Below are 27726 nucleotides of genomic sequence, written 5' to 3' on the forward strand. Positions count from 1 at the left end.
CTCAGGTAAACAGTCGCCATATTGGAAAGAAATTTTGCCAAAGCAGACGAGATGTAATTTTTTATTGCAGATTTGGCAATATCCAGCCAAATGTCGTCGGCATTGGCCAAGTTTAGAAAATCTAATAAGGATGGTGACATCAAGAAAGCCGCGCAAAAGGTGTCAGATCCAAAGAAGGATACGCTAACTCGGCTAAAACATTTGCGGACAGTTCTGGGTTGGTCTTATCAAGTTTATGTCTTTGGCCTTGGAACTTGCAAAACAGTTTTCTCAAAGTTGCTATAACTTAATTATTGCTTACAATTAGAGCGTTAGTGTTCATGGCGTATCATGAATTGCAGTTTTTCTTTCATACCATTCTCATAATTGATAAACTGAATAAAAGAAAAATGTTTTAAGCACTAAGGTCCTCCACAGAATTATGAATTATTTAATACATCTCCATGTTAATGCTTGACAATCAATTCTGATTATGACTAGCAGCAATACGAGACCCTAAAGTTGGAATACTTTTTAGAAACCAAATAAAAGTAATCCGGATCAATTTGCCCCTATATTAAACATTTAACAAACTCGGCCCCTGAGTCATCGAATCCGGGTCGGCTCGGCCCTATATCATACTCGGCCCCCGAGTCAGCTCGGCCCTATTCCAACTCGGCCCACTTTTTAATTATTAATATTTAGGTTTGTGTTATCACTTTTTATTGTTATCATTGTAATTATTTATAAAACACAGATTGACAGTTTCAGAACTAGCAGCAGACAGGCTTTTCTTATCAGTAGAATTGCGAGTAAAGATATCCGATTGCGTATCTCACTGTATTTCTGACTCGTGGTAGGTTTAACCGTAAATTTAAATACCTTTTGTGGACAGTGTCAAACAATGTGTTGAAATATATACTGAGAGGAAGCTACTTAAGATCACCAGCTTTTAATTGGTGTAACAAATTTTAAAATCGGACATTTAATCGCCCCAAACTAGAGATTTAAACACGGCTAAATGCAAGCGAAGGGAAACTAAGGGAAACAAGTCTTGCTTTTTCACTCAATATACCTCGGTTATTTACGTAGTTCGACAGAGAGAGTTTATAGATATAAGACAAATAAATAACTTTTTTTTCTAAATATACTTTATTTCGGCAGAAGTACATATAATATAATATAATAATAAGATATTTCTTATTATTCATTTACCTTTACAACATGCAAAGCAAATAAAACGTTATATATATTTTTGTAAAGTGGGCCGAGTTGGGCCTAAAAAAAAAAATTGTTTTGTTCGGGTCACCCGACCCTACCTAATAATATGCGCCGACCCTACCGTTTTTTTTCGTGTCCAAAAAAAAAAAAAAAAAAAAAATCCATGAAAATACCGTATTATTGAGGTACCCAATGAGCAGGGTGAAGGGCAATTCAGGCGAAAATTTCGCTGGGTATATTTCCATTTCGCTCTCCCAATTGATCAAAGAGAAGTCAACATCGCCGATAAAATCTTAATTCCCAAAGAGTAATTACTTGCCGATGTAAAGAGCAGAGATTGTATCCGCCCATATGACGACTGCTAATTATCATTATCCAATCAGAGCATCGCTATATACTACCCTTCTACCTGTATGCAAAGCAATAGACCGCCTACTCTAAACAGTAAATAATGAGAGCATCGGCCCGAAACGGGTATATTTTGCGAGTTTAATACGGGATTTGGCGATAATTATAGATTATTTTTTTCCGATCATCTAAACACGTGCAAATCTTCCCTAATTGATATACACGCGGTGTTTAACCGAAGTAAAGGCGATGTGCGGCTATCACAAAACTGTTAGTCAATTAAAAATAATTAATTTCATTTGGATGATTTCAGTCCGTTAACATCAATTAAAAATTGTTATGTCGCTCACGTCATGGCTTGGGGTGAAATGCCCAAACCTAGCAGTAAAAAAAAGTTACTGATTCTGATACACCATACACGCTAAAATTTAAGAAAGCCAATTCACAAAAATCTTATGATTGGTATGTTGTAGACAGTGAGAGTGTTTTGCATTGTTATCTTTGTAGAAATGCCAAATTTGACACAGCTTGTACGCACGTGGGCACGACATCCTAAAACTACGAATCATGATCGGCATGCGACATATTGGTCGTATATCATGTGCTCATGTATGTAACAACAAAATTGTCAGGAAAGAAGTGTTCTTATTGTTTCAATATATATATTTGTTTTAATGTCATAAATATGACGCTCAGATTAAGATTTATTAATACTGTAAATTTCAAAAAAGCATTATTTATAAAGATATTACCGAGTTTAACATTTCATGAAAATAAAGGGAGGTAATTAGAAATTTATTTTCTATAATTTCTCAGTCGAATTTTTCAATAAGAAATGAATGTATATAATTTTAGTGATCAAATATAATGTGCACAAATGTTTGCAGTACATATTTTACATATTCTTCGATATTTGAAAATTGTTTTATAAGCATAATTATATGCAAATAAATGTGACATTACATTACATAGAAGATCAAACAAAATTACAAAATTTAAAACAAACTCTGCTAATTACAAACATGTAATTAATTATATGCATCCCAATGTATACGGTTTATAACATTTAAATAGAAACCAACATAATTAAAAGTCAGCCCACAATGAATTGGTCAGAAAACGTTCCTGACATGCCTTCTTCGCAAGTATGCGAACTCTACAATTATAGGTAATATTTTTAAATTTTTTAGTTATACTAAATATTAGATAGACCTGTTATAAAAGACGGTAACTTCTATAAACGTCTTGGCCAATTTTAAAATAAGTGCTTTTTAATAATTTAATTTTAGAAGTCTTAATCTTAGTATGGGATTGCCCCATCTTCCTCCCATGGCAGAGGTTGTACGTAGTGACTACCCTGCCATGGGGGATATGGTATGCACATAAACACATGTACGGATATAACAATAAGTAATTAAACATCAGCTCCCCCTTTTTAAAAAGGTTATAAATGAAGTATATGCTCGCCCATATGGTCTCTTTCCGGTGGCGAGGGTAAACAAACCCAAACACACACACACACATAGAAGATCATAAAAAAAAATTTCTGTAAACAGAACAGGATAAACAGAATTTATTAATCATTATCCAATGTAACTTAGTCTTCTGTGAAAAGTGAGGAAAGTAAAAATATAGTTAATTTATTCATCATGGTTTTCTTACACATTATTATCAAAAATATATGAGAAAGCTTATAAATAGCTGATAAATAGATTGTGTTTCTATTCTAGTTAAAGGATATATAGCCATGCATGTTAATGCATACACATTGGGATGTTTCCCTTCTGGCGATTTTTCACGAGGAAGTCACTTCTCCCTAAAATTTCCCCCCAGGATGAGCCCTGGGTACGGTACAGGTTTTATCGCCGCTCTTAGTTACAAAATGGGGGATCACATCGTCATTATATTTGTAAAACGGCGTGTGATCCTCACCAGAAGAACGCTGAGAGTTTAAGATTGTTACACCTGAAATGTCTTTTGAAAACATAGAAGGGATGTATTTGTGCCACCCGGGAGGGATGTCAGAAATTTCCATATCTAAATTTCAATATACTAGTAAAAAAAAAAAAAAAAAAAAAAAAAAAAAAAAAAAAAAAAATCCGACCTACCCTACCTATTCCTTGAGAGCATGTTACCCTAACAAAACAATTTTTTTTTTTAGGCCTTAACCCGTGCCGAGTTGGTATAGGGCCAAGTTGACTCTTTTCCAAGTCATCTCTGCACTCTACCAACTGGGCATCATCCACGAGTCAACTCAGCCCATAATTATATATAAATTATAACTAGTTTTAGCAATTAACATTATATATTTTTATGCCCCCGCCATGTAATGGCCGGGGCATATAGTGTTACCCTGTTCCGTCCTTCCGTCCTTCCGTCATTCCGTCCTTCCGTCATTCCGTCCTTCCGTCATTCTGTCATTCCGTCATCATCAGTTTCCGTTCATTATCTTACTAACGGTTGCACACATTCAACTCAAATTTGACATATGGATATGTCATGAGAAAATACAGGTCAAGTTCAAATTTGGTCATGGTTCGATGATTTTTGGCAGAGTTATGCCCCTTTTACTTTGAAAATAATATGAAATTTTCAGTTTCCGTTCATTATCTCCCCAAAGGTACAACACATTCAACTCAAATTTGACATATGGATATGTCTTGAGAAAATACAGGTCAAGTTCGAATTTGGTCATGGTTCGATGATTTTTGGCAGAGTTATGCCCCTTTTACTTTGAAAATAATATGAAATTTTCAGTTTCCGTTCATTATCTCCCCAAAGGTACAACACATTCAACTCAAATTTGACATATGGATATGTCTTGAGAAAATACAGGTCAAGTTCGAATTTGGTCATGGTTCGATGATTTTTGGCAGAGTTATGCCCCTTTTACTTTGAAAATAATATGAAATTTTCAGTTTCCGTTCATTATCTCCCCAAAGGTACAACACATTCAACTCAAATTTGACATATGGATATGTCTTGAGAAAATACAGGTCAAGTTCGAATTTGGTCATGGTTCGATGATTTTTGGCAGAGTTATGCCCCTTTCACTTTGAAAATAATATGAAATTTTCAGTTTCCATTCATTATCTCCCCAACAGTACGACACATTCAACTCAAATTAGACATATGGATATGTTTTTGGAATGCCCAGGCCAAGTTCGAATTTGGTCATGGTTCAATGATTTTTAGCAGAGTAATGCCCCTTTTACTTTGAAAATAATATGCAATTTACATTATCTACCCAACAGTGTTACATATTCAACTCAAATTTGGCATATGGATATGTCAAAGGAATGGGCAGGTCAAGTTGGAATTTGGTCATGGTTTGATGATTTTTTGGCAGAGTTATGTCCCTTTCACTTTGAAAATAATATAGATACATCTTAGGAATAAGCAGTTTAAGTTTGAATTTGGTCGTGGTTCAATGATTTTGGACAAACTTATCTTTCTTGAATGTTGGAAAAATTTTGAACTTTCAGTTTCAGCACTCATACTTTTGTGGAAATGTATGTAGCCATTGTTTTGGCTAAAAATATGAAATATGCTATTTTCAAAAGGTTAAGACTAAATAATTTCAGTGCTTTGAACATTGTATGAAAATGGTTTGTGTTAACATTGAAAAGTTTTAAGGGCTTTGAACTGCAAATGAAAAAAATAATTTGTGCAAACAAATTTGGAACTAAATATTATAACATCTGAAATTTTGGCTGCATGCGGGGGCATCCGTGGCATGATGACACATTTCTAGTTTTATCATATCTTCCATTGTTAAATCTTATTGGGACAAAAATAACTTTTTTGTGATAATTATTTTTTTGTCCCAGATCTAATTTGATTAACAATATGTCATGTTCTCTTCTGGCAATCTGCCCTGTTTTAGTTTCATATCGAATCAAAAGACTAATGACTGTCATCCAGTGACCCTGTAGACAGTCCACAGTTACCACCTTTTATTTATGATAGACATGGGTCTTTATTGTAGATTATAGGTCATAATTGACTTCCTAATGGGATTAAGAAGTAAATAAACATGTACTTTATGATAGGGATTAAACGATGATCGAGTATAATCGAAAATTGATCGTTTATAGAACCGATCAGCGATGATCGATTACAAAGTTTAATAATCGATTATCGGTAATTTATTTTCTTGCTATTACTTAAGTGACTCACTTAATTATAACAACATTAAATTAAAGCCAGTTTTGGTTGAAACAATAATTTTCATTCAATTGCATATGAAAGTATACTGGTGACCATGGAGTTAATAATTGGCAGTAAGGCATGCTAGTTTAAAGGTATACTATGCTCAAATTTGACATTAGAAAATATTTAAAATTGCTACACAGTCTATTTGTAAATATAAAATAAATATGTTTTGACTTCACACAAAGAAGATATGTTATGTATAAAATTATTCTACACACTAAAGGTGGTTGCAATATCAATATATAGTGTCATTAAAAAAAAAACTGGCAGTTTCATTAAGAAAGGACCAACGTAACTTGTTCCCATACAAAGTTTATTCATTGCTTTTTGGAAGTGAGACATAATTACTTCATAGATTTTAATGAATTTATTTGATAAAACTATTTTACTCAAGGATGAGCATAGTATATTTTTAAACTAATTTATTTCAGTGGATAAAGTGGTGGTTACATGGAAATGGAATTCTTATAAATATTAAAGCATGATATGAACATTGTACATATTTACTTTGTTATTGTAAATGTTTCGATTATATAATCTATGATTGATCGAAAAGGGTGGTTCGATTATTTTCGATGATCGATTATGAGTTTTGTCCGATTATGAAACCCTACTTTTTGATGTAAATGTTTTGTTCAAACTTAATATTTAACGTGTAATATTTAATTTATCCAATTATAGACATACATTTTTTTCTTCCTTAGGTATTGGTACTTTGCAATTGAATTAAAAGTGTTTAATATATAAATTACATTCATTGTCATAAAATTCAATTTAAAAACTTTATGGATCAATTACAGATAATTTTAAACAATATGCTGCCAACTTTATCAATTTCCATTTGTTTAATAGTGGTCGTACCTCTGAATTACTTTTATAGTAATTTACTTCTAAAAAAAGTTTATTTACTAGACAATCTATATGCTGAAAGGTTTTTAATGTAGGGCCGAGTTGACCTTTACCGAATAAAAGCATAAGTAACATGAAACGCATGTAAGCTTACATTTATCTATAAAATTATTTTTCTGAACATGTACTTTTAAACAACCTTACTTGTTGACCTGATTCTTTCTACTTTGTTTACAATTAAATTAAAACAGATACCAACAATGAAGGATGGTATTCAGTGTCTTTGAATAAATGACTCCCCTAACAAAATCCAACCACACAGTTTAAATTATTTCTTGATTGTATTCTTCTTTATTGTAATGATCAATCAATATAACTTTTTTTTTTTCTTTTCAGAAAATTATGAAACAGCTGAGGCAAAGAAGTTTTTTGAGGAAAATTATTCACATATATACTATATCTTCTTTGACAACTTTGTAATAGTAGAGGCAGATCTTAAACAAAGAGGTAATTATGCGTTCATTCAATCTGAATTTTATTTTTATGCCCCTTGCTCATACAACCATTAGTTTTAAATTGTTGTCTCGTGTTTAATATGGACATGTTTTGGGAGGTTCTATTCCTTCGGATTTAGTGAGGGGTAATTTGGGTCAAGGTTAAGATCAAGGACACCAGTGCCAGAATAGATTTTTACACTTTCACAGGTGACCTTACAGGTGATAGGTGTAACCTTTATCTATTGACAGATGTCTTTTATAGTTGGTAGGAACTTAACTTAAGAAGTTTTCTACCATTGGATGGTGTTAGGGGTCAGTTGTGTCGAGGTCAGTAGTGCTCAAAATACATTTTTACACTTTTGCTCATGCACCCTTTATTTATTGACAGACAACATCTTTCTTATTCAGTAGGATGGCCTTTTTCCTTTGGATTGGGTTAGGGATCAGTTGGACAAGGTCAAGGGTGCCAATAATAGATTTCTACAAACTCACTTATATTCAGTCTTTAATTATTGACTGATGTTTTTCATATTTGGTAGGAAGATAATTTGCATGGTCTTCATCATTTGGATTGAGTTAGGGGTCAGTGGGTCAAGGGTGCCAAAAATATATTTCTACATGTTTGCTTATACAACCTTTATTTATTGACCAATGTTTTTCATATTTGGAAGGAACATACCTTGGATGTCGTAAATCACAAGGTCAAGTTCACCTGTGCTAACAATAGATTTTTTACACTTATTCTGATACAGCCTTTATTATTATCATTATTTTTCAACTTCATCAAATAGCAATGACATGCCAACTTATGTTCTTCACAATAACAAAAGGAAATGACTCTGTCAAGTTATATTACTGTGTTATCGAAAATGTGTTACAGACAAGAAACTGGCATAGGGGCATTTGTGTTTACCAAACATGTTCTTATTTAAATTTATAATTCATTACAAACTGTAAAACTAAAAGGATTAAAAAAAAAACTTATCATCATTAATCATTTATAAAGCTGTAATTTTTCTTTCAGCAAACAAGTCTCATAGGGAAGAGCTAGACAATATCTTAAATATATTCGAGGTAACTTTTCTTTATGCATTTACATGCATTAGTAAGAGAAATGCTTAATTGATAATCAAATTTATAACTTTTGATATATTTGTCTTACAGATATAAAACTGCTAAGTTCCACTAGTTTCTTTATCAAAAAAATAATCTAGAAATTTAGAATCAAACACAAATGGCTAAAACTTGATATTTATATTGACAGAAAAGTTTGATAAATTTAAAGAGGGCAAACCAGTTTTTTCCAATAATGAATTACTTGTATGAGGGTTCGGGAAGTTCTGAGAATTGTTTTATAGAAAACGTTGTAGTCGCTTAGCATAAATATAAATATATACGCATTTATTTCAATATATACTGTATAGTATCTGAAAATATCATCATCATACACACAGAAACTAAAACATAATAAAAATAGTAAATAACCATATAACAAACACCCGGAGCACGCCAAAGTCGTTGGAACATTATGCGACGTTAAAGTCCATCGATCGTTGCACCTTTTCAACGAAGTCACCTGCAATTTCGATGCATTTGCTGTGTCGGCTGATCCACTTATTGTATGTTTCCACGTACCAGCTATCAGTAAAGGACGAGACTATAGCTTGCGTATGCTTAACAAGATCGTCAGCTGAGTCAAAGCGTTTTCCATGCAGCTGTGATTTGAGCTCCGGGAACACACGGAAGTCCATTGGAGCGATGTCCGGGCTGTTTGGAGGGTGTTCTAAGATCTCAAACCCCAACTGTAGCCAGACTGCATTTCTTGTATTTTTCTGTAGAATTGATCATTTTCATTGTTTCTGTGGAAGACTTTTCCAGCGCAACACAAAATTTCACGATGCTTTGCAATTCAACGTCACCTATCGACATCATGTTGTTTACTCAGTGGCTCTGGGCAACAACTTTAAAACAATGTTGATCCGTTGAGAATTTAAATAACGTTATGATATTTTCAGGAAATGACGTCATGACGTTCCGCTGCTGACCAGCGTTTTCGCGCATTTTTTATGTTATCAAAATTATGAAATGTTATTAGTGTAGCGCGTTATACCTTTCTTTAGAGTCGGACTGCTCCGGTGCGGCCTTATAGTGTTGCTTTGGTTACTGCTATTTCCAGCTCTTTTCTGATTCTATTCAATTTTTAGGAATAGTTCCGTGATATGCTAATCTTAGTATGTACAAAGTATTACGTCTTAGAAACAAAAAATATAGGAGATATGACTAAATTCCCAGAACTTCCCGAACAACCCTCGTATGTACATTAGTTGTTTGGATTTAAATTTGCAACATAATGTCTGAAGATGGTTTTACCTTTCAGAAAATACTACTGTTGTTGCCAGAACTAGTTCACAAAAGATGGATGTTTCACAGTATTGGGCGGATAATGAAAAAGTTATTACATCCTGGAAATGGACTAAAGGTACTAGCCTCTTGCTCTTTGTTTTGATAGCTTGTAATGTCTGTTTTGTTATTTTCACTCGAGGATTGTTTTGTCTTGTCTTATTTAAAAGTAATGACCAACTGTGGTGTTTGTCTGTAAAATATTGTTAGGTGAACAAATGAAGCAATTTATATATTGCAATCAGCATTTACAATCTAAGAAAATTAGCAAAAAGTGGGCAACATGTGCCAAAACAGCCCTAACTACATTAGTAACACAGTAGAAATATGGTGATAAAATACTGCAAAATCAGTCTTTAACTGCACATAACATGCAAAAATTAACATGGATCTTGAATGTCTTCACCTTTCTTAAAATTTTAGTACATTTTTCTCAATATTGATTTTCTTGAGAAATTTAGGCTCATCTGGAGGTGTGCAGCTTTAATGTCAGTCAGTGAATCAAGATTATTAGATTAATGAATGTAGTGGGATTCTAGTAACATATTTTCTTGTAGTTTGTAAGAAATGGTTAATTTAATTGTGGTAAATATCATTTTATACTACATGGTTTACATGTACACTGTTTCCTGTAGCTAAGAAGAGATGGAATGAGGCTGTTTTTGATCTGGTACCAAATATTACAAGATAATGCATCTGATGAGTGCCATCAGATCTTCCTACAACTGGTACCTGGCCTTGGAAAGGGAGAGCAACAAGACATACTGTATGGCAAAACAGCTAATACCCCTGACAGTAAGTTTAACCTTTTTCTATTCACAGAAACAGGCATTACAAATGATAATTTAAATTAAAAGTAAGTGTAAATCATGCCAGAAAAATAGATAGATTTGTCTATAAAACTTCTAGATAGATCTGCAATGCATGAAATTTTAAACTATATTTAAAAACAAAACAAAAGGAAGAACCTAGCCTTGGTAAAGACCAAAACATGGCTATAAAATGTTTCGTAATGTCAGTAATATATAATGTTTAACATTACGGGTATTATGATATTAAAAGTCAGTTAACTAGAATTTTCTGCATACACCCTCTTCCTGTAAGTCATTGTGAAAGCATCATGGTTCTTTTAAATGTTTATGTATATTTCTCGATTCTGTTCTAAATAAGATGTAACTTCACAATAGTGTGTTTTTGAACAGCTTCCTACTTAGTTTGTTATGCATTTTTCCACACAGTAAGAGCTTCTAGTACAAGTTTGTCAAGTTCATGTAAGTGACCCGGTTGACCCTAGCATGACTGTTAAATGTATTCAGTGTTTTTTTCCAGTGTTAAATTTTTATGTTCAATATGTTTCATGTATGTTTATGATCTTACCATTTGTTAGGTCAGTGTTTCATGTGGAAATTATTGCATGAATGAAATGCGTACTTATTACATGTATCCTTAGTGATATTATTGTGTATTCCCTTTCTAGTACCATAATTGTTGATCTATATTTTATCTCTTCCCTTGTTTTCCCAGAAAATACATTTCAAATAGAAGCCATTGCATATTACTATATTGTGAAATTATTGCAATGTTCCCATTTCCCAATCTTTTACATCAGTCATAGTTGATTTCCCATGGTTATTCAGAAACACTTGTTCATGTTACCATGCACCATAATTGTTGTTGATATTGTCCAAATTCTTATGTTTAATGAAATGATTAGTGTTGGGTATCGGACTCAAAAATCACTATCGATAATCGGACCACCACAATCGATTGTCTGCCGATAGTACCATCGAGTTCCGCACTTATAATGGCCCTTTTTTCTTTAGTATAATTTGCTCTTTGAATTCAAAACAAACAACACAAATACCTCAATATACTACTTTGTGACAGTCAATTTTTGTAATATACAACTTTATGGCAGTCAATATTAGTACTAGTCAACAGGTCAAAACATCAATGAGTAGTATTGAAGATCACTAATTTAACTACAGTAGATATATAAATTTATAATGTTATGATACTGCAAACTATAATTTTCTAAAGTAGTGTTAACCATGTAAAATAGGTTTTGAATACAAAAAATGCTTTAAAATTGTCTGGAATTAAAGAGATTCGGTCGGGAAACCTCTTTTTGACTGCATGTAAAAAAGTTACGCCATAGGCAATTCAGCGGTGGTAGAACATTAAACAATCGATTTTTAAAAAGGACTATCGATTATTGCCGATTATGGGGTGGTCCGATTAGTTATCGATTTTCAGAGACAATCGGGACAACACTAGAAATGATATTTAAATATTTAGTACTGCATAGAAAATGACCTTTTTGAATTTATTCTTTATAAATAAGCTTTCAGGCCAAATCACCTGTTAACACTTAATAGTCTTATTAGAATCTGGCATTGAATAGAGCTAAGCTATTGAAATTTTGTGTATTGATCTATGGACATGCTTGTGTCTGAAATTCTGAAATTATTCACATTTGTCTGAAGGGATTTTCCAGGACACATGAATGAAGCACTGATTTTTAATTCCTTAAGTTCAACATGTATGTTGCTAGCTATTTGTGTTTGATTTTTGTTGATAAGATAGGCATATTAATGTAAACAGTTATCTTTTAGAAAGATATTAAACTTTCAGGAGATTCACAATGTTTAGTTTTGTAACCAATAACAAAATCACTTTTACTTGTGTAATCTCTTTCTAATATAGGTTCGAGTCTTACATTGTGGCAATCATGTTTCTTCATATGTCACTAGTACTGACTGATTTCTACATTTTGATTGAACTAAAATAAATATGTTTAAACAAATTGAAGATTTAAGAACTTCATTTTATTTGTTAATTTGTATTTGAAAACTATTGATAAAACTAAGAATTAGAACATTTTAAATTTGTTTTTTGTAATGAACTTGGTCTTTATTCAAGTAGCTATAACATATATAAAATAACAGTGATTACATATTTATCTACACATTTATTTTTTCAACAATACTATGTAATGAATATGCTATTGTAAAATTACATGGTTTGTATTGCTTGTACCATATGGATACCATGTAACTTTTCTGTGTGTTGAAAATATGCTTTTGGTGCAGATTATGTCTTTAACAGTGTGTGGTTTTGCTTGTGATTTGTTAAGAGGGTTAATATTAATTCTTTCGTAATTTTTTTACACATGGCAATAAAGTGCATTAAGCTATTAAATTAAGTTTATGTAATATTGATACTAAATCCGAAAAAATAAGTTGTGAAAATGATTTAAAAGTTTGGGAAATCCAAGAGAAGTGAATTTATAAATTTATAGTTTTAATACAGAGTGAAGTCTAGAATAAACCTTAATTGAATCGATAAAAAGAAAGTGTGTTATTCAATTAAATTTGATGTTTCTAAATTGCAGCTTATGGCGGGATTATAGCAGCCGGGGAGATAACTCCCATACTACCTGTGCCTGGGGAGAAGCAACCTGACAATATCACAAAGTTCTTCTTTGATGCATTGCTACAGTTTATGGTGTCTGAGGTAATGTGAAAATTCCTGATTTTTTCACTATCAAATATATGACATTTAGTACATTACTCATGTTTTATTTGTAACAAAATGGCGGAATTCAGTTTTAAGACTAATTCCCATATGTTGACTGATGTTTATGTTTTATGCATGATCTCTGAAGAAAGAAAAAACCTCTCAGGTGCCCGTTCGTGCTTGAAATAATGCAATGGAATATCGCTATATGACCTATACTGTGTCGATGTGACGTAAAACCCAAAATAAACATTCAAACAAAAAGAAAAAACCTGAATCTCATAATTTCGCATCTTACAATACTTTACTCAATTTTCTTAATAAATCCAAATCGATTTTACTTATAAATCATTCTTTTATTATTTTTATATTTATAAATCTAGAATACACTTGTTTTCTGTTTTCAGGTGATCAAAATTGAATGGATGAACAAAGATATGAGAGAAATCTGTTTTGTCTTTCTTTTCAACAAGTTTAAGCACTCATATTTGAAATGGCTTCTACCAGATTTTGACAAGACAAGAACCATATATGATCCCGTACTTGGTAAGGCCTATTGTGAGAACTTAAGCAATATTAAAGCTTATATATTGATAGAAATTTTTGAAAATATGAATTAGCTTCTGTGATTTAGAAATGAAAAACAGTTGTGCATGTTAGAAAAATTTCATTTTTTATATGCCCGAAAGAATTTCGGGCATATTATGTTATACCCCCTGGCGTCCCTCTGTCCGCACTCACAGGACAGTAATTATGTGGCTAGAGGGACAATAGGTAACTGTTCTTTCTCTTTGATGTCATTCATTCCGTAATGCTTTTATGTGGCTATTTTCTTTTGTGTGGCTAAAAAGAACAATAGAGGCCACATAATTACTGTCCTGTGAGAACGTCCGTCCGTCCGTTAGCAACTTGGTTTCCGGAGCATAACTTAAGTTCCATTTGGCCCACAGTGTTCAAACTTCATAGGATGATTGTCCATATTGGGTAGAAGACCCCTATTGATTTTGGGGTCACAAGGTCAAGGTCACTATCACCTTAAAACTGAAAACAGTTTCCGGAGCATAACTAAAGTTCCATTTGGCCGACAGTGTTCAAACTTCATAGGATGATTGTCCATATTGGGTAGAAGACCCCTATTGATTTTGGGGTCACAAGGTCAAAGGTCAAGGTCATTATTACTTAAAAAATGAAAACAGGTTCTGGAGCGTAACTTAAGTTCCATGTGGCCCACAGTATTCAAACTCCACAGGATGATTGTCCATATTGGTTAGAAGACCCCTATTGATTTTGGGGTCACAATGTCAAAGGTCAAGGTCACTATTTCCTTAAAGCTGAAAACAGTTTCCGGAACGTAACTTAAGTTCCATTTGGCCCACAGTGTTCAAACTTCATAGGATGATTGTCCATATTGGGTAGGAGACCCTTATTGATTTTGGGGTCACACGGTCATAGGTCAAGGTCACTATTACTTTAAGACTGAAAACAGTTTCCAGAGCAGAACTTAAGGTCTATTTGTCCCACAATATTCAAACTTCATAGGATGATTGTCCATATTGGGAAGAACACCCCTATTGATTTTGGGGTCACACAGTCAAAGTTCAAGGTAGCTATTACCTCAAAACTAAAAACAGTTTCCAGAGCATAACTGAAGTTCCATTTGGCCCACAATATTCAAACTTTATAGGAGGATTGCTATTTGAAGGAGGTAATACTAGCGGTGCTCTTGTTTTAACAAGCTTTCTTCCTTGTTAAAAATGATGCTTTAATAGATAACTTTCAATAACTAATTTATTGATGTAGTAACACTTTTTAAACTAATGTAAAGCTTATTGGAAATGACAGTGAATTAATTTATATATTAGATATTTTAAATTCATTTTGATGCCAAAAATGACCTGTCTCAGTATTTTCTTTTGCACAATACATATATTATTATGTTTAATTTTGGTTAGTGCCTCCACTTCAGTGCATAAAAATACGCTCTTCGAGGAATGTCAATACAAACATCCCAAAAATAGTTAGATAATAATTAAAATGCTGTGTAGTAATATATATTTTCCAAATTTTACAAATTTTGTGAAATATTTCTTTACACAGATTTGCCATGTGTAAGGGTTCCTGCTGACACACTTTCTACAGATGAACCAGAAAATGTGTCTGAATGTAGAGACTCATTTATTCGCTGGTTGACAACTTTTACAATAACTTCGAACAAAAAACCTGAAGGAGAAGTGTTAAAGTATGTTGATTTTAAGCTTTTAAGTATAAAAACATATACATTTCAGTTATTGAACACCTGGTTTTATAACAATGGAATTAATATTTGAGTTTCTTTTTAGAAAAAATTGATAGGAAATTCAGATTTCTGAGAGTATCTGCATTTAAAGTTTTTTATTCCTCAAAAATAGTTTTTAATCATAGAAACATTTGACTTGTGTTCCTGTTTAAAATCTTCATTTGTGGATAAAACAATTTTTGACGATAAAATTTTTTATAGATTAAACAACTGGTATAGTGCAGTCATTTTTGTATGAATAGATATGTCTAGGGATAAGGTAACAGTTGTCTCATGTGATCATATCTTTGACAGAGGTATCTCCTGCTCAGCACTGGCAGAAGGTGATGAAGATGATGTTAAAACTAAGAAAGATGTTTCAGAGAGCAGAGAAGAGAACCAAGATCAAGCCCCTGGCAGTAACACTAGCACATTATCTGCCAGCTCTCAAATCTTTGAGAAAGACTCACCAAATTCAAGCTTCTGTAATGAAGAACATAGTACTTCTGAATACGAGATTGTGAGGTCTGTGATGTACTCGACTAGAGAAAACATAAATATTGTTCATGAGATATTCAGACAGGTACGTTAAGTGTATAGGTTGAGCTTTTTCTTAAAGCCCAGACAATCAGATTTTGAAGGGCATATTTGAGTCACTTTTTGGTGGGTTGCCCGGATGGTTGTGCAATTGGCTTGGCAGTCTGTTGCAGTTATATCTGCTCAAAGGAAAATTTGACATTTTAAATGTATTCATAATGTTAGTATAGAAATACATAAGTCACTTTAAGTGTAATGTCTGATCTAAGATGCTTTTCAAAATGTCAAGTGTCTATTATAGGATTTTAAAAAGAGAGAGGGGGGGGGGGGGTTAATAGAAAAGTGAGAATTTTTAACATTTGTTGATCCTTTTCCTTCTTTCTCTATGTAAAAGTTCCCCCTGCCTCTGAAAAAATAGAATTCTCAAAAAATAAATAAATGGAATTCTCAAAAATATGGGTGAATCCCCCCTCCTAGAATAGACACTGATGTCACTAACTTGTTTTCTTCAACAATTTGATCAGCTTTACTTTTAAAAAGATCAAGGATTGTCTTCTTTATTCTGTCAGCCAAAAGTTTAAATCAAAGTTAGTATAGATAAATTTGATCCAAAATCAACTAGTCTTAAATTTGATTATTTTATATATTTTCAGCCAAAAGTATAAGTCAAAGTTAATATAAGAAAAATTGTATCAATTAACTCTTCTTGAATTTGAATACAGTAAAATGCCACCTAACGACCACGCCACAAATAGGACCACGCCGTTATTACGGGCACTTTTTAAAAGTACAAAATATTTGCCTTCTTTATTCATTGAGAAAAATGACCAGTATACAGACCACGTCTCTAATCCGGCATAATGACCACTTCTGTCAGACATTTGTGTGTATTTCTTATCAAAATATTAACTTGTAGTACGACCATGCAACATAATGGCCAGGCATCACTTGGTGTTTATTGCCCCCAATTAATTGTCGTAATCTTCCCTCTGGCGTAAACAAATACACCGGGTCAAATGAGGTCATTAATATATATCGATTGATTAGACGCTTGCTTTACGATGTATCTTTAGCATTCAAGCGTCAACATGATCAGTTTAAACCACTTCTGGCTAATTAATCTAAGCAGCTATGGTGTGAGAAACGATTAATTTGCCAGCGTAATTAGGATGTAATAAACAAGTAAATAGCATTTAAAGTTGTTTGTTTGCATCACAATTTATAGCAAGTATGGTAAAAATTGATAATTACACCAAATTATCAGTTCATGTGTGCTTTATTTCGATATGTAATTAATGTATAAATCATAATGAGAGTTGTAACTATATTTAATACCTCATATTTTTCTTCTAAAGGGGAGACTTAACACACTAGCCGTAAATTAATATTTTTATTATATTAATGATGTATCATATTATCATGCATTAAAAATGTCTTTTGTTTAAAAAATATGTGTTTCTTTTTACTCATTTAATTAAGTACATTTACCATGTGCATTAAAATATACAAGGTATACATTAAGTTAAGTTGGACTTCGGTAGCTATTAAATTGACTTATTCACTATTAAGACCAACTCACTATTAAGACCACTTTGAGTCAGTCCCGTAAGTGGTCTTAATAGAGAGAATTTACTGTATTTGATATATTTTCAGGCACTTTTATTCTCATTCAAGCACGGAGGAGCTATACGACGTGTGATAGCAGTTTACAAAGACTGGTTTCAGGTAAATGAACGTCATGTGGTTGAAATGTTAATGGGGTTTAGTGGTTCAAATATTATTGGGTCCATGTGGTTGAAATTTTAGTTATATGTTAGGATTTTGTTTTGTTATTGTTATTAATGAAATTTGGTAAATTTGCATGAAAATATATATTGTCCAGTTTTATTTAGCAGGAACGATGGTTAGGAAACTACCCGCCTATATGACTGAAATACTGTTGGGAAAAGGCGTAAAATGAAACAAACAAACAAACAAACAAACCTAAAGCATGTTGTCAGATGCATTTCAAATATTTTGAGTACTAGAATATGCTTTAGTTATAGAATAATTGTTATATTGTATAAGTTACCTTGTTTTGAGTGACAATAATCTTGAATTAGAAACAGACACTATCCAAATGACCAGTACAGACCAAGATCAGATGTCACATCTGTTTCATCATATTATGTCCTTCACTGCTATTCAGTCAGTACATATTTCAAAATTTTCCCTAAAACTGATATATGGTTTTGTCCATATTGACAGATGGACAAGTTCATTTTAGAAATTGGCCACTAATTTTAGCAATGTAAGGATTCAATAGAACTGGGCAATATAAGCATGTGATTGTGTTCATCGTGTCAGAATAGTATATTCAGGGTTTTCTGCTTTCTACTGAGTTATAAGACTTGTAATCAAAATAATAATGAAGTTATTTAAGATTAAATGCAAGGTTGATGGTTGGGATTTGGTTTTAAAGGCACAACAGTGAAATAGTTTGCATGATAGACATTGTTTTCAGGTATAAATAAGATATTATGTTAAGCCTTCAGGTTGATTATTTAGCAAAAAATGTTAATTACCCTGTAAGATGCCTTTGGTTGAGTGATGGATCGAGCATCTTGTATAATTTCCATTTATTGTATAGATGTTTTGGGAGTGAAGTGTTTGGGAGGGGTGGTTGCTGCCATGTTTTACCAAAGTAATTTTATTGAAGAAACCATTTTGCATTTTGAAAGCCTCATTTTAGTTTAGATATTATGCATGCTTTTAGAGACTGAGCATGTATTTTGAAATAGGACTTAAAAGGCATTGAGTGTGTTTTACTGGATAGTTATTGTTGAAAGTTAAACTAATGTGCAGATAGGGGTTTATGAGGTATAAAGAATGTTTGGGTTTTTAACAGAATTTTCCGTAGTTTATTTCAACTTGTTTAGAGGTGTTTTGATCTGATGGAAAGGTATTTAATCAATTTGGACTAGCATTTTGGACTTTCTTTTTCTTATCTGCCTGAATTCATAAAAGCATATTAAAGGTTATGGTTTTGTTGAAATAAGTTAGTCCAGAAGAAAGAAAAAGATTTTTATTTGTATAAACTTATTTTGTTTTGCTTCTTTAACTTTCGAATTCAAAACTTGTTATTCTTGTTTGAAATTGATCAAGATTTTGATTTTTTATCATTTGAACATCTTTGTGCATATTTGAATACTATATGTATTTTAGCAAATTTTTTATAATACTTTTTTCATAATACTTTAAATTGTAATAAGTATGAATATTTTTTTTCTATTTGTATAATCCAACTTTTCTGTTTGTGTTTCCCTAAAATTAATATGCTTCTATTTAAGAAATTATAAAACTACCTTAAAGTATTAAATTGCTTACTTTATTTTTGGTGGCTGAACTTTGTCTTATGAATAGCAATTATGAATTTAGTTTCAAATTAAGTAGAGCTTCATAGACAAATTATCAAGTTACTCTTTTAGTTTTTGGGAAACACAGCTATGTGAATAGTAAACAATGTTAACAGGTGTGTTGAGTCATTATAAAGTATTATTATTTAAATGCAGTGGTGTAAAACATGAAAGTGTTGATCCAGTGGTTTAGGTTTATGGCATGTAATTCCTTAAAACATGGATCATGAACGTGAAGCCTAGCTGGGTCATGTTTCCTAGAAGAGGTTCAATAAATTTGACCTCGTAATATCTTGTCACTTTAATGCAGTACAGGTTAACTCCTTACATATTTTAATATGTGTTAACCCAATACTGCACTAAGGTGATGATATATTCCAACTGAAACTTGCAATCGTGAACTGTGCTTAATGATGACTAATCATAAACATCTTTCCTATGCATTGGTCTAATTAGACTGTTAACTTTATATTTCATGTTGTGAAGAAAAGGAAAGAATCAAAACAACACCTGTTAATTTTGTTGCAAAGCATGTATTCGTCCATGTATTTATATATATATATTCTAGTAATTTTTTTATAGTAAGCCATTTTATTTGCATGTATAGAATGATAGCGATAACAAGCCTGTGTTCATGATGGAACCCAGTGACTCGGGTCTTCCCCTCGGGCTGCTGCCTGATTTATCACATAGCCTCTCTGATATCCTAGAGGAAGATGGTTCAACTGATTCTATGGTATGTGTAGTGTTTACAGGCTAAATACTGACTAAAGAATCCTTTTTTTGTATCTTAATGAATATTATTTCATTGATGATAATGATGATATAAGTGATATCATTAATCGTTGAACACGGTTGATCAATTTTTCCATTCTACATAGCACGAAAGACAACATATTTATCAATTTCTAGGTGACGTTTAGATACATAATTATTCACCCAGTGGACATATGGATGTTTTGGTTGCTGTTTATTTGGGAGATGTATCCAAGTGCTTAAATTATAAGCTGTATAATTCTATGTTTAATTTTAGTTTACTGTTTGCTGTTAGTACCCATTTGAGTTTAACCTAAAATTTTTGAATTATAAATTGAAATTTGCATACCAGTATGATTATTCAGTATTTCTTGGTGGTGCATATTTTGAGAAATAATTTGTATGAGAAAAAAGATCATTTGTAAAATGATTTTACAGTTAATAATAATTTTTTTGCATGATACATTGTGCATTTTCTTTTTACTTTTCTTATATAAATAATTCTTTATATTTGAGCATTTATTCGAGGCATGATAATAACTATATTTTGAACTTAATGAAAGCTTTATATGCTATATCTTTACAGTTTTTCCACTTTTCAGCTCAGCAAAGCATGCCTAAGTAAAGTTTTGTCTTTGTCTGCCATCGGACCTCCCTCCACTAATGATATGAAACAATTCTGGAATGATCCTTAGATGGTCCTTTACAAATTAAGCTAAAATTGTTCTTGCCTGCACCCAAGCTAAAAATAGAAATAAGCTTTAATTAATTGTCATCACCTTTACTAACAACATTTAGATGAAACTGGACAATATTATTCACTGGGTGCTACAGTACTGTACAGAAAAATTGCTTCAGTTTGTTGAACAATTATATCTCTCTGAAGTGGTTGTACTCGGGTGAGCTTCCTAGGGCCATTATAATCCTCTTGTTGTTCCTAGTTTAAAAGGGAAAATTTTAAATTATGTTTTAAACATACAGAGATATGACTTCTAAAATAAAATTGTTGGATTTGTAGGAATCTGCGCCAAATTCAATTCCTCTGCAAATGTCTCGTGATTCTGGGGACTTGAAGACTTGGTTACGAAATGCTTCATACCTTGGTGCTATTCAGGACTTGGCTGATGGTGGGGACTTGACCCAGTATGACATACGAGCCGGTCAACAGAAACTGATCCAGATATGTGTAACAAATGCTGCCAATATTTTCCTGCTTCAAGCTGACAGTGATAGTGCATTACAAGAGCAGGTACAATATTTATAATATCATACAATATTGATATTATCATAAAATTTACCCCATTTCACCAGTTTTATATTGAAATATACATGTATGATTAAGATCCCAAACAGATACATGGATTATATATTTCAGATATTTACCATGAGACTTAAGATTGGTCAGTTGCTACCTGTCAATTCCAATTGGCTAGTCATTGGCTTTAAATTTAAGCTAGGTTGATTTAGTTTCCCTGACACAGTCACTTGACTATGCAAAACTTATGACAGGAGCTAAATTTTTAATCTCTTCATAGCTCTAAAATTATTGTAGTAGAATTATGTACATATATTTATTATTCTTTATTGTTTCATAAATTTAGAAGAATCTCAATTTGGAAGAATATGAAAATATGACATCTATATTTTATAGAATGTTGTTCGGAGTAAGTAACAATGGTCTTGTATTTTCAGGTTGATTTATGCAAGAGAGTGCTGAATATATATCGACAGATGGTCATGAAAATAAACATGGATCAGAAGACATGGTATGGAAAAACTGTCTTTTCATTTGATGCAAATCTAATATTATCTTCTTTGAAAACACAAAAAGATAACAAAAAAAAAATTAGATGAAAATAACAGAAAGAAGCAATGATATTTTTGAATATCATATGTTATGCATATAGAATAGATATAAGATGTATCTTTATGTCTTTTTATGCCCCAGCCATGTAATGGCCGGGGCATATAGTGTTACCCTGTTCCGTCATTCCGTCCTTCCGTCCTTCCATCCTTCCGTCCTTCCATCCTTCCGTCATTCTGTCATTCCGTCATCATCAGTTTCCGTTCATTATCTTAAGAACAGTTGCACACATTCAACTCAAATTTGACATATATATATGTCATGAGAAAATACAGGTCAAGTTCGAATTTGGTCATGGTTTAGTGATTTTTGGCAGAGTTATGCCCCTTTTACTTTGAAAATAATATGAAATTTCAGTTTCCGTTCATTATCTCCCCAATGGTACAACACATTCAACTCAAACTTGACATATGGATATGTCATGAGAAAATACAGGTCAAGTTCGAATTTAGTCATGGTTCGATGATTTTTGGCAGAGTTATGCCCCTTTTACTTTGAAAATAATATGAAAATTTAGTTTCCGTTCATTATCTCCCCAACGGTACAACACATTCAACTCAAACTTGACATATGGATGTGTCATGAGAAAATACAGGTCAAGTTCGAATTTGGTCATGGTTCGATGATTTTTGGCAGAGTTATGCCCCTTTTACTTTAAAAATAATATGAAATTTTTCAGTTTCCGTTCATTATCTCCCCAACGGTACAACACATTCAAATCAAACTTGACATATGGATATGTCATGAGAAAATACAGGTCAAGTTCAAATTTGGTCATGGTTTGATGATTTTTAGCAGAGTTATGCCCCTTTTACTTTGAAAATAATATGAAATTTTCAGTTTCCGTTCATTATCTCCCCAAAGGTACAACACATTCAACTCAAACTTGACATATGGATATGTCATGAAAAAAATAAAGGTCAAGTTTGAATTTGGTCATGGTTCGATGATTTTTGGCAGAGTTAAGCCCCTTATTACTTTGAAAACAATATGAAATTTTCAGTTTCCGTTCATTATCTCCCCCAAGGTACAACACATTCAACTCAAACTTGACATATGGATGCGTCAAAGGAATATGCAGGTCAAGTTTAAATTTGGTCATGGTTCAATGATTTTTGGCAGAGTTATGCCCCTTTCACTTTGAAAGTAATATGAAATTTTCAGTTTCCGTTTATTATCTCCCCAATGGTACAACACATTCAACTCAAATTTGACAGATGGATATGTTTTTGGAATGCCCAGGCCAAGTTAGAATTTGGTCATGGTTCAATGATTTTTGGCAGAGTAATGCCCCTTTCACTTTGAAAATAATATGAAATTTACAGTTTCTGTTCATTATCTACCCAACAGTGTTACATATTCAACTCAAATTTGACATATGGATATGTCAAAGGAATAGTCGGGTCAAGTTGGAATTTGGTCATGGTTTGATGATTTTTTGGCAGAGTTATGTCCCTTTCACTTTGAAAGTAATATAGATACATCTTAGGAATAAGCAGTTTAAGTTTGACTTTGGTCACTGTTCAATGATTTTAGACAAACTTATCTTTCCTGAGTGTTGGAAAAATTTTGAACTTTCAGTTTCAGCACTCATACTTTTAACCATTATTTTGGCTACAAATATGCAATATGCTATTTTTAAAAGGTTAAGACTGAATAATTTCAGTGCCTTGAACATTGTTTGAAAATGGTTTGTGTTAACATTGAAAAGTTTTAAGAGCTTTGAACTTAAAATGAAAGAAAAATTAATGCAACATCTGAAATTTTGGCTGCATGCGGGGGCATCCGTGGCATGATGACACATTTCTAGTTAGGATGACAGTTTGTATCTCTTGCATCTTGTCATCTTTTTGGCATCTGTCCTCATTTTTGTATTTCAGACTTCATATATATATATATATAACCCCAATTCAATATGCAATAGAACTTCAATAGTAATATCTCTGCTATATCTACTTAATGCATATTAGTATTTTGTTTGTACTGATAGTATTTTGGAAAAACTCAAAAAAATGTAGCATTACCCAAATTAGAACACATAAAAGTGATACAGTTTACTAGACCTACTTAATGATATTGGTTACTACATTTACAGGGAGCAGATGTTGAGAGTGCTGTTGTGTATAACATTAGGCGTACAAAGTCAGTATCCACCAGAAAGTAACAGAGGTCTTGGAAGAAAACTTGCACAGCCAATCTTTCAGGTAGATCTTTAATGAATATTTGTTATTTTACCCCCGACAAACGAAGTTTTAGGGGATATACTGGAGTCAGCTGGTGGTGGGTTGGTCGGTTTGTCTGTTGCAGATTTTTGTAGAAATAGTCTTTAAAGATCCTGTATGTTTTGTGATTGTTACTTTGTGTATACAACACTTGCAAAAATTATTTATGTATATAATTATGCGAGTAAAACAATTTTCAAACATCGAAGAATATGTAAAATGTGTACTGTAAATATTTGTGCACATTACATTTAATCATTAAATTATATGCATTCATTTCTTATTGGAAAATTTGACTTAGAATTTATAGAAAATAAATTTCTAATAACCTCCCTTTATTTACATGAAATGTTAAATTCGGTAATATCTTTATAAATAATGCCTATTGGAACTTACAATATTGACAAATCTTAATTTGAGCATCATATTTATGAAATAAAACCATGAAAAAAATGTGTTACAGGATCTTTAAGAATATCGTCAATTTTCAAATAATTTTTTTTTTAGCATATGAAATTAAGCAATCTCACTTTATTGATATTTATTTATATCATGTATTAAGTCTTATTATTCTTTACTTTTTAATAAAAATAGCATGTTTCACACTATCATCCTTATTTTCATTGAATGTAAATTTAGACTTTGTTATAAGACAATTGATATAAATTTGATCTCCCTGATAAAATCCGGTATATCTTGGGTAAAATTGAAATATATATCCAGAATATTTATCATTATTTGTTTAGACTTGAATTTTGTAATTTCTTTGCTAAATAACATTGTGTTTTTTTTTTAATTTTTAGTTTAAGATTTTTTTATGCTTAATAACATGTTGAAGGAGGTCAGTTTTTTATGACCCATTGTTCTGCCATCACAAAAGAACTTTATTATATAAATGGTGAATCCGAGACAGTGAAAATAAAGATTGTTTCACAGTGCGATATTTCACCTATATTAAGTTGATTTTGCCTTAGTTTCACTTGGAGACAAGCTGATACTGGCCGAGGGGTCATACATAATAAGTATAAATTGATGGTACTTTGTGTAGCAATATGAATAGAACTGTAAAATACAATTATTGTGAGGTAGATTGAACCCTGCCCTTTATTATTTTTTTTTCCATTTTGTTTTTATTTCCAAAATCTTTTTGAGTTGTCTGTTATGTATGGATAGAACAGGGTTTCTTCACATCATTGTGAACTTGATGTATCATCAAATTTGTGTCAATGAAGATATTTGCTAAAACTATAATGTATAAAACTTTCACTGTAAAATATGCTAAGGGTGTCAGATCAAAAGGTGATGCAAACATCAAACAATACAATTACATTCAGAAAGTTAATAGTAGTTCGTTAATTACTTGTTCTTACTCTAGCTAAATACAAGTAGGACTGTTCGTATAAGATGAGAACAGTCTTTATTGTGTTAGTTTATTGTGTTAGTTTGCAAACACATTATATGATACAGTAATCTTACAAAAATTCACAAGAACACATTTTATAAGAAAAAGGTTTGATTTCCTAGAACCAAGTTAACTTGACAGGAATGTTTAAGTATAACAATTTTATTTGCAGACTTTAATAGTTACCTGGATAAAAGCTAACCTGAATGTGTACATCAACATTGAGCTGTGGGATCAGTTTCTGAAGGTGTTATCCTCACTGACATCATGGGCAGAGCTTATCAAGGAATGGGCTGTAAGTACACTTGTCAAAATACAGAATTTTGATAAGTACTTTTATAATAGAGCCTAAAGTTTTTGGATGACTATTACGTTTAAGTTCTAAGAGTGCAAATATCACAGACTGCTAATGATTTTTTACGTATTTAGTGCAGAGATTCTATTTTCCAATCTGATAAATTGAATTCTTCCGGACATGTTGAAAGATTTGCTGTTACTTGTCAAATTATCATATATGTTTTTTGTTTGTTTGAGGAGTTGTGAGTTTTGTTTGATGAGTTGTCAGTACACAGGCTCACATAACATGACTGATTTACATTTTTTTGTATGGTAGAAAACAATGGAGACATTGACAAGAGTGTTGGCAAAGCAAGTATACAACCTCGATCTTCTGGATCTGCCACTTGAAAGACTAAGTGAACAAAAGGAGAAAAGAAGAAGGGGTAAAAGTCAAGGTAATTGTTATATATGATTATCAAGTTGTAATTTTCTGTTTTCAATTATAAAAATTGGCCGGCAAAAACTGTAATCGATAAAATAGAAAAATGAATTCTTTACTAGTAAATTCAATGGTATTCAATTCACATATTCTGTAGTAATTGATATATTTGTTAAAAATTATGATGATTTTTACTGATTTTTTGTGGGGGGGTGGGGTAGGTATCGGCATTCCTTGGTTGGTTGAAATAACAAATCTGATAAAAAATTTCAATATTATTGTTTTGTTCGCAAAAAGAAGTGAGGTAGAAATTAAATTGAAAGGAAGTAATACCACTCCAACAATGTTGCTTGTCATGGCATAAAGTTTTCTTGATATATAGGTTCGGTGTTGCATTGTACAGTTTTGTTGGTAAGAGTGTTGCTTATGTTTTAATGGATATTTGTACATTATATTTACTGTCTTTATAAATTGGCTTTAATTGGGTCTTGCAATCTAAATAGGTGTACTATTCATATTGATTGAGCATTAAATTTGTTATTATTTAGATGCTCCGAAGACAAAGTTAGATGACCACAGTTTTTCTCGCGCATGGAGTAAGAGTGAGAGTGTGGAACGTCCAGCCAGTGGTAGTATGTCACACTCATTGGCTTTTGAACGATCACAAGGCAAATACAAAAGTGATGGTAAGTTCCTGTAACTTCATTTCATATGTTTTGAATAGTCAAGTCATTGAAATAATTTTTAATGAGAGCAATTTGATGGTGGCGTGTTTGCTATCCTAATATTTAGTTTATAAAGTGTTATTGAAATATTCTTCCTTTTCAAAATAAAGTCTAGGCATTTTCACCCTATCGTCTGGAGCCAAAATAAGATCCCATTCCTAAGTCTCTTTTTCCCAATGTAAAAAAAAAAAAAATACTAAAAAAGTCATGTATAAGATAGATAGTCATTTTCTCAAATATCCTAAAATGTTGAATGATTATTCACAATTTATGCTTTGGCCTTTCACCCAAAATAGCTGGACGAGGCCTAAAGAGTAGAGGATTACTGAACTTGGTATTGCCTTTATGGTAAATGAATCATTAGAATGTTTGAGAATTTACAAAGTATAACAAAACACATGTATTGTAATAAATTGTTTCTAAAAACATGTCTGTCAATATTAAATGTCCTCTATGATTATTTTGGGACCATGAAAGTATTCAGAAGAAGAGTATTTAAGTTTTAGCCTAATTTAATTACTACATTTGAAATTAGTGTAGAACATTTGTGGATAGTTATATGGAAAAAAAAAAGTTAATATAATTTTGAACTTAAGACTTCATCATGTTAATATTATGATATTGAAGGTGCTGGTGGAAGTAAGTCAAGACCAGATTTAGGCAAACAGAAGTCCTTGAGTGGCACACCATCACCATGTCACTCAAGATCTGCCTCGGCTTCTTCAGATCTGGCTATGCTTGTACGAAGTAGCAGTGAAGGAAATCTGGCTGACCCAGCAGAACTTGCAGAGAGGCTGAAACAAG

General features: G+C 32.1%; 1 protein-coding gene across 1 annotated transcript; it reads left to right on the top strand.

Annotated features, from left to right (window-relative positions):
* Positions 1–27726, top strand: LOC132726959 (ral GTPase-activating protein subunit alpha-1-like; the record flags this gene model as incomplete). Its single annotated transcript, XM_060712375.1, is given in 19 exon segments — positions 1–217; positions 7009–7119; positions 8134–8183; positions 9487–9588; positions 10145–10304; positions 10748–10780; positions 12904–13025; positions 13436–13574; positions 15126–15267; positions 15619–15886; positions 17494–17565; positions 19843–19971; positions 21010–21240; positions 21684–21757; positions 23951–24059; positions 25652–25774; positions 26093–26213; positions 26746–26883; positions 27550–27726. Coding segments are annotated over 19 exon segments (2428 nt in total), but the record flags the coding sequence as incomplete, so codon positions are not given.

The sequence above is a fragment of the Ruditapes philippinarum genome, unplaced genomic scaffold, assembly GCF_026571515.1.
Source record: "Ruditapes philippinarum isolate M1 unplaced genomic scaffold, ASM2657151v2 ctg6986_1_1_1_1, whole genome shotgun sequence".
Classification (NCBI taxonomy): Eukaryota; Metazoa; Mollusca; class Bivalvia; order Venerida; family Veneridae; genus Ruditapes; species Ruditapes philippinarum.